This window comes from Cystoisospora suis (genome assembly GCF_002600585.1).
Source record: "Cystoisospora suis strain Wien I chromosome Unknown contig_1535, whole genome shotgun sequence".
Taxonomy (NCBI): domain Eukaryota; phylum Apicomplexa; class Conoidasida; order Eucoccidiorida; family Sarcocystidae; genus Cystoisospora; species Cystoisospora suis.
Window position 1 is genome coordinate 191 of NW_027154335.1, and position 9,960 is coordinate 10,150.

The 9,960-nt window shown below is 50.6% G+C and overlaps 2 protein-coding genes across 2 annotated transcripts in view; one reads left to right on the plus strand and one right to left on the minus strand.

Annotated features, from left to right (window-relative positions):
- Positions 1–306: 306 nt before the first annotated feature.
- On the minus strand, positions 307–4,759 carry CSUI_003441 (arginine n-methyltransferase). Its single transcript, XM_068063639.1, has 5 exons — positions 3,612–4,759; positions 2,631–3,037; positions 2,036–2,494; positions 1,438–1,530; positions 307–1,162 (listed from the first exon to the last, which is right to left on the minus strand). The coding sequence occupies exons 1-5, from the start codon at positions 3,898–3,900 to the stop codon at positions 893–895; spliced, it is 1,518 nt and encodes a 505-aa protein (XP_067924383.1). The 5' UTR covers positions 3,901–4,759; the 3' UTR covers positions 307–892.
- A 2,193-nt stretch (positions 4,760–6,952) lies between these two features.
- CSUI_003442 (myristoyl :protein n-myristoyltransferase) overlaps positions 6,953–9,960 on the plus strand; it is a gene marked incomplete at its 3' end in the record, with an annotated part of 5,107 nt that continues 2,099 nt past the window's right edge. The window contains exons 1-3 of the mRNA XM_068063640.1: positions 6,953–8,681; positions 8,953–9,059; positions 9,656–9,706. Coding sequence (XP_067924384.1) covers positions 8,435–8,681; positions 8,953–9,059; positions 9,656–9,706 — 405 coding nt within the window. The remainder of the gene's footprint in view (positions 8,682–8,952; positions 9,060–9,655; positions 9,707–9,960) is intronic.

A 9,960-nucleotide genomic window follows, 5' to 3' on the forward strand; every position in this document is an offset into this window, starting at 1 on the left:
CGCCTCATAAGGACAGAATGAATGGCTCTACCGCGCTGTGTGAATACAACAGACACGCGCTGCAGTGTCTAAACTGGGATCGGAATTACTCGAAATAGACTCCTCATGACATACTCCCATATTAGCCAACACAAGACGATCAGGTTTGCCGTGTTTGCCGCCGTCCCTCTGAAGCTCTGCGTTGCGGTTGCTTCCGGACCGGCGCAAGTTTCGCCTTCCGTATATCCGGACTCGGCCGCGTAACTTTTTTGGACCCATTTTGGCAGAGCATGATTTCCTCTCGGACCACAAAAGTAAGTGGAGGGCGGCGTACAGGAGTATCACAGCTTCGATAGGGCAGCCGACCTCTACACAATTGACTTTTACAAACAGAAAGTTTTGGGGCTCCCCTGACTGAAGCTGAGTGCATGCCCCGCGCGAGCCCCAAGCAACAGGGAATGCAAGCCACGAAAGTCTCGTTTTGACACCAGACCCTGTTTCTTGCCGCACGCCTGTCTATCGCATGTTCTTTCGTGTTCGCTTTCCGGTCACGGCGTCCGCCTCCTGGAACCTTCTGGTTAAATCCCATATGCATATAGACAGGGGTGCGGCGAGCGAGGCAAAGACAAACACAAATGCAAGCAGCGCTGTACCCCGTTCTCGACGGGTTCACCGCTTCCCTCGAATTTTGACGTAAGAGACAGAAGAACCAGCCAGATGCGGTGTCATATCCATAACGCTGATGCACATTTTCAAGCCGGTCTATACACAAGACAGAGGGAGGATGGTGCGTCGACGACACTCATGGGATGTTGGCTTTTGTCGCGTCCGTTCGTTTGTCTGATTCCTTCCCCCGTTTGGTAGACTTTCTTCCCACTGTGCTGTACGTACACTCCCCACGCCACCCAGCTAACTACCTCAGACGGTAGAACTGGGTGTTGGCGAGAGGCCGACTGGAATGCTTGGGTTTGAAATTGTAGGAGATCTTGATGTCGAGATCTCGAGGGTTTTTCCTGCTTTTCTTTACCGCGATCATGCCCTCCACCTTATCACCCACATCCGCAACGAGGACGTCCTCCATATAGAAAACTGTCTGCTTCCAGTGTGTATAACGACAGTGCGGCCCGGTACTCAAAACAACGGGCTTATGGCACTGAGAGAAGCATACGTCGAACCATGCGATCTGTACATTCAAGAAAAAGACACCACACTCCTTATTCGCACAATGCAAAGACGTCGACTGAGGGCAGAAGTGAAAAGGCAATCAAAGCTACGCGTCCAGAGAACAGAACTATCTCTGACCTCTCCCACTTTACTTTTCCGGTGGGAGAAAAGGGAGGGGAGACTTTCCGAAGCAGGCACGGGCTGTCCGCGTCTCACTTGCCGCCTGATTGGACGGGATCCCCCCGGCACTTCCGCGTCCCTCGGACAGACGAACAGAAAGCTACTGCCGCTTACCAATGCATGCAAGAAATCCTTCCGCCTCAAGGTGATCTGGTAAGGAGCGCAGAAGTCCAGATCCTCCTTCTTACATGTCGCCAAATCCAGCTTCTGCATGTCCGATCCACACCAGACAAACAAGCAGTGCAAGAGAGCTGTCATATCTCCATTAGGCCGCTTCTGCGCTTCCCGCACGCACGTACGAAAGACGAGACCCCGCCACACCTGACCAACTTCGTGCATTTCCCCTTACACGATGTGTCTCCGAGGTCCGAACATGCAAAGTGCCTCTTCTGGATGTCATTTTTGATCAAAAACGTTTCACTCGAGAGGCGGAAACCGATTTCTCGTTATCTCTTTTAGAGCAGCTATGTCCTGAGATTCAACCCTAGAAGAAAGACGACAGTGAAGCAAAAGCTAGAATGTCGGAGCAACTGAATGAAGAACAAGCCTCCAACAATGAGGCACTACGGAGCGCGACATAATGCTGCTAAAGCGCTGGGCCCTACTACATGAACTGTGAAGAAAATTTGCCGGTGAAACAGAGAAAGGAACCAAACGTCGGGCTGTATAAAAGGAATGGAGTCTAGAGAAGTTGGTTGAGTCAAAGACATACCAGGACGCAACAGGCTGTTGTTGCCACGGCATTCTCTTCGACAGTATCGACGATAGGCTCCTCCATCACGCACCGACGGACGCAAGAGAAATTGAATCCATACACATTGCTCCAGTAGCCAATCTTCTCTTCCTGCAAGTTCAACACCGACAGGTCGGCAGGGCGATGTCCAAGGCCCGCTGTGGTGTCGATTCGGAGTAGCGACGAGGCCCATCGATATGAATAACTATGTACAGTCATTGGCTGCCCTTCGGCATACTTATCTTCCGTTGAAAGAGAGTCATTGCCAACAGCGTCGCTCAAATGCAGAGTGTACGGTGCCGCCTGCGTGCTAGACAGTGGACGTCTACTATCCTGAACATCCGAACCACTGGAAAGGAAAGGAAGCCCCAACATTACTAGAAGAGGTTGAAGGGCCGCATGAGACAGAGGCAACATACGAGTAGACGTTCTTCTCAGCTGTCTGGCAAAACACAGCAACGCCGCTACGTATTTCTTTGTCAGGACTGCTACACAGAAGCAGAAGGGGTGAGAGGTCCCTCATCGTGGCTGTCTCAGTAGCTTCCCGAGACGAGAAGACAGGTGTGTACCATACCTTGTAGTCTGCATCTTCAATGGCCGCTATATAGAGAGAGGCTTTGTCCGGAAAGACCATCCCTCCTGGTTTGAGCCACTTGTCTCTGCAGAAGAGAACGGTGTCGAGCATGCTTTCGTAGAGCAGAAAGTAGCCCATCCACTCACTCACAATGATGTCGACCTTGTCTACGGGAAGAGAGACTTCTTCTGCTTTGCCCTGAATGAAAGTGATCTTATCTTCCATCTCATTCTCTCTCACCACCTTGCGCGCGATGTTGACAATCTCGCTACACTCGATCCCATACACATGCTTCGCCCCCGCCCGGGCAGCAAACAGAGACAAAATTCCTGTCCCACTACCGACGTCCAGCACGATCTTATCAGCGAAGAGGTGCGAATTCTGACAGATCGCTCGCTGGTAACAGCCTGAAAGGAAAACCAAACAAGCACGAAGGAGAGGATAGCATTGCTTGCGTGGTCTTTGTGAGCCTCGGAGACCACTTTGGACTTTTCTACTATCTCCTTGGAGATAGAGTGATGCCCGAGGCTCACAAAGTCGGTCCATGAGGTGGTACGGGATAGAACCACGAAAAGCTGAAGAAGATTGAGAGGTGTCACCTTGCCGGCGGGCTTGGTCACCGTGTGTAAGCTGTCGTTGCGGCTGCGCTGTCTTCCGAGAAGGACAGAATCGAACTACGCACTTGGTGAAGAGCAACCAAGAAGGCTCAATGAACAGCAGCACGGGGAAGTAGACGACAAGAAACAGGATCACTAAGGGCAACATGTCCGGATAGCAGGAGGTCACAAGCAGATCCACAACTTGGAACACGTCTCCTGTTCATTCAAGCTGCGTGGTACACTCTCAAGAGCCCTCCCTGTAGGACGGACCTCCACTCCATAGTGTGACAACGAATGTAGTGGTTCATTGGGACCTTGTCTCTGAGTGGATCTGTGCGTTGCCCCCCTATACAAGAAAGAGCACGCTATTTCAGTGGTGTACCTGTCCGAACCGAGTCCTTTAGCATTTCCTCGTGAATGCCAAAGTGGGCATAGGAGTTAAAGTAATAGTCAGCAGAAGAGAGATTCTCTTGCTCAAGGTCTTGCCAGCCCGATGCGAACTCCTGCTTCGTTTTCTCGTCGCATGTCATTACGGTTGCGGTCATGCAGGTAGGGGCTGAGCCTGAGCCCCCTACGACGCCTTGGCCGTGGGTCGGCTTGTCGACCCCTCCCCCGGACCGTGAACCCGCAGCGCGGCCATTGATGTTCTCGTGTGTCGCAGTTTCCTCCATGTTTCAAAGACGGGGGCGACGCTCGCACACAAATGGATTCAAGAAAAAGACACGATAGAAAGTGGACACCTGAGAAGACACAAACGGCCAGTGAGAAAGTTTGGAACTTCGCTGCGAGGCTGCGAGGCGGCGAGGCGCGGTGGACGCAAGAAAAATCCAGGCAACACTCTCGAGAAGTGACTTATGCTTGTGCAAAGCTGACCCTTCTACCAAAAGAACTCCACGTAACTCCGAAGTGTTTCCGAAGTTCGAATTCTGGGCATGGTCCAGCAAACTTTAATGCACGGACAGGGGGGCGCTGCTCACAGCCCACGCTCACACTGCAGCCGAGAGAGGGGATCTTTCACCCGGAATCAAAAAAATTCAGCCACACTGAAAGAGTGGTTACCCAGCAGTCACAGCATCCAGAGCTGACAAGCTCGGTGGCCAAGAGAAGTTGATAGCGGGGTGAAGAAAGGCGAGTGGGAGAAGGAAAGAAACAAGACCCGGGGAAAGTGGAGTGCTGCAGTGTGGCGCTCCCAACTGACACTTGAATCAGTCCAAGCCCACGTCTCGGTTTTCTGTCTATCAACTCGGGTCGTCTTCACGACACGCGAAAGCCCCTCTACCGTAAGTTGGGAAAATTGAGTCGATGCATTCCGCATGCATACGCCTTGCGTTTATGGGACTGGCGGCGGACCCCACTACCTTCCCATAGTAGTGTGGAGGGTCAGCGACTTTACTCGCCAAAGGTACTACAGCCGCTTTGACTGGACGTTTTGACTTTGATGCAGGAACGCACAATTGTCTCAAGTACTTTTGCTCGTGGCAGGTGGCTCAGATGAACAGTCGGGACCGGGAACTTATAGGCCAATTAGAATTTTCTCTGGACTCCTAACACACGAGGTACTGTGCGCGTCGCTGTACGGCTGCAATGTGCCAGTTGGTCTTGGGGAGAGACGGACCCGGCATTCTCACGTGAGCCACGGTTTAAAAGAAATCGTACCTGTCCCACCCGGCACCTCTACCAGGCGCTGCAGCTCTACCTGTGTGGGTATGCAGGACTTCGCGTCGGCGGTCAGCCGCACTCGCATGCCGCTACACCCCAACGTTTCTGCACAAATGAGGTGGCAGCTTGCGGGAAGCGCCACCGGTATTCTGTAGTCCCGCACGACAGTGAGACCAGCGCAGCTGCGCTTGTTTTTGCTCTGAAGCTGATGATTCGAAAAAGATCACCGCAGTCGTATGAAGGTTACTACTATGGGAGTCCTACCCGAGGCGCCGACGCGTGTCGGTCACGGTACTTCTTCACACTCCAGGATTGCAAGTGTAGCCTCAGGTCGGGATCATTCGTTCATTCTTCCGCTCAGAGGGGCTGTAGCACGAGATTTTGCGATCTTGTGCCAAAGGGCAGGCTCATGAAAACCCACTCCCCGGGCGAAATGAGGTTCGCTGTTAGGGTGGCCGACCAAGGTCACGAGTGAGGACCCCTGACTCCAGTGAGCTCACTGCGGCTTGGGAACCCGCTGCGGGACTTCGAGGGAAAGAAAAAGTGACCCAGTGACTGCAGTTACCAGGAACTTCCGGCCCACACTCGCGCAGACCGCTGGCAATGTCCGGGGGTTAGGCGTCCCCGTGACTGTCGACTGTTCGCAGCTTGCATGGATGACAACCGATTTTCCGCCAAATAGGCAGACTCTGAGCTGGCTTTGTTTCAAAGGCCGGGCCCCTGAAGATCCAACTATCACCGAACTACTTCGGATTTCTGCCCGGTGCGACTGTCGGAGAAGTCGATCTTGAGCGCTGCATTGGCCTCGCACTGAGCTTACATCCGGTGCAATCAGGCCTGATAACAACTGGCAGAACTACTAGGACAAGATTGTATCTCTGTGTTCCACCGGCTTCTTGGGGTGTCGCGTAGCGATGGCAGCGAGTGCGGTAGGGGTTCGGTGTTTTAAGGCTCATGCTTCTGTGTCCGAGTTTTCCAGGCAGAATAGCCAAGGGACCCTAGCTAAGTCTCACACCAATCACTGTCTACTTACGCACCGCAGTGTCACAAGAAGTATCATGAATAGACTTCGTCCACCGCTAGTAAAGCAGATTCGAGATCACTGCAACAGGTGTGGCAGTGAGCGAGCCATATGAACAACAGCGATGCTCACAGTAGCGTTCCAGTGTCGGACGGTGCTAGCCGGAAAGAAACTGTATTCGTTAGGTGTTTTGGTAAGGAAAGATTCACAAAGAAGACGTGTTCCTGATGTGAAAGGAAGAAAAACGCGGTGACGAGGAAGTCAACAAAGGTCTATTCCGACAGTCGCAGCGCCAAGAGTGAAAGCAACGCGAGTGCCTACGCTGGCTCGACAGTCGTCCAAAGGTTTGGATAGAGGGCCAAGAACCACGTGGATAGGCACTTGGGTGGGCTTGGGTGAGGATGTGTTCGGCCCGTCGACCGGTAAAGACCGCTGACGGAAAGTCGGGATACTAATTAAAGTAACTGCTGATGAAAAGCAACCGGCCATAAAGCGATGAACAGTCCAAAATAGGTGAAGACAGAGGAACTTCTGTAGGACAGGGCTACAGTGTGGGAGGCCGTGGCAGACTCTGCTTGAATATTTACTTTAAACTCTTTGCCCAGGCGGTCTATTTCGTGCCCGCAGTGTCCGGACCTAGGCGAAGTGGTAAACCAGTGAAATTCGTGTAGCCTAGATCTCACTGCAGTGACACTGCTGAGGAAAGGGAAAACTAGTTCTGAACAGGACAAGTCTTTCTACGGATGCCGTGCCGTGGTTCGTGAAGACACGTACAAGCCGACAAGCCATCCGCTGTATGGCGTCCCCTCTTCTTCGGTAGCATTCCGACGTCTTCTTAGCACAGGTAGAGCCGCGGAGAGCACTAGAGGTTACCTCGTGCCACCTTACTCTTGCGTGTGTTATAAGAAGGAGGACAGGGCTTGGCTCAACTCGGCCCAGGACACGCGAGCCACCAGTAGCAGCAGTAGTAGTCGTAGCACCGGGCACGGATACCTGAGAGGGGGGCGAGGAAGGGCCACCCGTCTCCCTCAGTCTTGTTTCATGCAAAGTCTTACGAGCAAAGTGCTCTTCCATAGAAAAAGAAAGTACACATCCTGTGGAGAAACTGCAGCAATCGAAGACGTGTCCATCCTTCCAAGGCTTTTCGCTCCTAGGAAGTTCTTGTCCTCATAACGCCCTTGTCCTAATAGGAGGCCGCATGCGGTTGTTTTCCTGCTTCTAGGACACTTTTCTTGGTGAGCAAGCGTTTCTAAAGTGGAGATTTTGGGCCGATTCTTGCTAAATTCATGGCGGAGATCGTCACGACAGTTCGACGAACTACCACACTCTTCTGTTTCTCTCCGTATACTGGCTCGTCACATCCATCGGGCTCCGGCAAAACAGCACATGCAGGCACAGGGATAAGTACGGTTGTCTGCAGAGGACTCTCACGTCTTTTCGGCTGTTCTTCTCCCCCCGTGTCCGTTTGCTGGGTCGTAGCAGACTGCAGATATGTTTTGTTTCTTCTCCTTGTTTTTTTGTAGCTAGTTGTGGATTTGTCTCTCCCCTCTATCGGGTGATGGTTGAGTCTCTTCTTCTCTCGTTCGCCTCCTCTTGTGTCTTCACCTTTTTCTTGGCTTTCTAGAGAATCGTCGGTACTCACTTTCATTGCCCTCTTGTAGGCCTTTTTCATTACAGGCTTTTATAAGCTTCTTTATGTATTTCTCTTTTCTCGGCTTCTCCAGGCCCTCCTCTTCTCGTTCCCCGCGCCCAGTCTCCATCTACCCGAGAGAGCGAAGAGACACCTTGAATCTAGCTCTCAGGAAGTCTTTCTTTCACACTGATTTTCTTCGTTCCTTGTCCTACCCGGACTTTTCTCCGACCTTTGCCCTCTGTACTTCTTCTACTTTCTCTTGTAAAATCTGCACCTTCCCCCTGTTTTGGAATGCCCTTGTCTCTGGCCCGTGAAGTCGAGGAGAGGAGACATCTTTCCGCAAACTTTTTTCATTGAGGAACGCCCCTCTTTACCGCCAAATAACAACTCTGAGAGAAAAGAGCTTCCGTCCATCTTTTGTTTCTCCCACTACTGAACTACACTTCCTTCGGTTTTCTTCCTTTGTGTCTTTAGGCACACTCTTGTCTTCTTTCCTCTATCATCCCGTGGACCGTCTCCTCCCCTTCTTGTCCTTGAGCTCCCGCTCTTGTGTTTGCCTTTTCTGTTTTTCTCATCGTCTACCTGTTGTCTCTCTCCTAACTTCCCAGACTTTTTCTCTCCTAGGGTGTTCGACTGGATATCTACCGCGGAGACAACGTCTCTTTTCTCGGGGGGTCACTCTTTGACCCGTCTCGCTCTTCGTGTCTTTTCTCTCTCCATTCCACAGGTGTGCCGTCTCTTTGTCTTTCTTTCCTCTCTTCACCTCAAAGCTATACGATTTCTCGATTTTCCCAAGTCCGTTTGAAGCCTCTTTCCCGTCTGCATCTTTTTTCTTCTCTCTCTCTCTCTCTCTCCCAGTCGGTCTTTCTCTCTCACTATCTCTATCTCCATCATGCCGGAGCATCAGGCACCTTCCCCTGCCTCTGAAAACGAGCAAAACGTTTCTGCTCCTCCTTCTTCCTCGAAAGTGGCTGGGAGAGTCACTTCACAGAGGGTGGAGAATCATTCACTAAACCATACCGAGCCTCCCCAGCCATCCACCTCTAGTAAAGATGGACCTGCCTCATCAACGACAGCTGGAGGAGGAACAGACAGAGGGACATTGACCTCTAAGGGACAGCTTGTGTCTCTCATGCGAGGTAACCATACGGATTTTTTCCCTTGTCTCTCTCTCTCTATATGAATGTGTATGTACGACTATGTATGTATACGTATATGAATGAATATGTATACGTATGTATGTTAAATGTATGTATAAATGAATATGTATGTGTATATCTGTCTGAACATGTGTCTGTATTTCTATTCTATCTCTTTTTGATCGTCATGGACCTGTCTAGGATCTTCTTGTCTGCTGGTGAGTGCGTTGGTCGAAGACGGGGTCGTTGCTATTTCTTTTTCTGTCTGTAGAAATGCGCTTGTCGAACAAAGGAGTTTCTCCTCCCACTGCCCCGCATGCATTTTGGGATACCCAGCCGGTCCTGAAGCATTCAGCTCTCTCAGATAAATCGGACGCAGTAAGTTGTGGCGTCTCTAGTTCTTCTACAGATAGATATTCTCTCATCTCTCAAACTCCTTTCCCTCTATCTTGTCTCTCTTCGCCTTCGCTGCTTCCCCACTCCTCCTTTCTTCAGCACTTTCTCAGTCTCTATCCGTCTGAGCGGAAAGCTCCGTACCACTTTGCATTTTCGAAATAAGAGTCGTATATGTGATACAGCTTCTATTGAGTCCGCTGCGGTGTTTGTATATTAGCCGACCGTATGCTTTTTTTCTTTCTTTTTCACTAGGAGGCTCTTCTGGAGTTGGGGGCTCTGTCTGTCTTGGATTCTCCGATGTGTTAATCGCACTGTCATGAGAGACACGACTGCTTCCAAACCCTTTCGCCATCTATGTAGATACTGGCCTAGCAGTGTATTCAGTTCAATCTTTAATGTAGCTATCTATCTTTAATCTATCTATCTATCTATCTCTACAATCCCTCTATCTTTAATCTATCTATCTATCTATCTGTTAGGTCTAACTCTTCAGATCGGGCAAAATGCCTTCTTTGTCTTGTCTGCTGTTTTTTCTTTTCTTTACTTTTCTTTACTTTTCTTTTCTTTTCTTTCTTCAGAGTCTCCCGGAAGGTCCGATCGAAACAAAGACCGTCGCGGACGTCAGAACGGTACGGCTTCAGTCTATACATTCCCTTCAGTTTCTTCTTTTTCGTCTCCTCGTCCTTCTTTCTTTTCCTCCTTTAACGATGATCCCTTTCCTTCTAGAGTTGTGTTTCTTCTTGTTCTCCATACAAATCTCCTACTCCCTTTAGTCTGGACGGTCGATCTTTTCTACTCATCACGTTGCAAACATAAATCTACTCCATGTATGTACACATGCACATACAGAGATTCACATATATACATATCTATATATATGTAT

Bases quoted from the DNA above. Each gene is read 5' to 3' on its own strand.
- CSUI_003441 (XM_068063639.1), bottom strand. From the start codon at position 3,900: ATGGAGGAAACTGCGACACACGAGAACATCAATGGCCGCGCTGCGGGT. The intron at 3,038-3,611 runs GTACACCACTGA...TTTTCCTTTCAG, and splicing joins AAAGGACTCGGTTCGGACAG to GCTGTTACCAGCGAGCGATC. The intron at 1,163-1,437 runs GTAAGCGGCAGT...TTGAATGTACAG, and splicing joins AGGATTTCTTGCATGCATTG to ATCGCATGGTTCGACGTATG.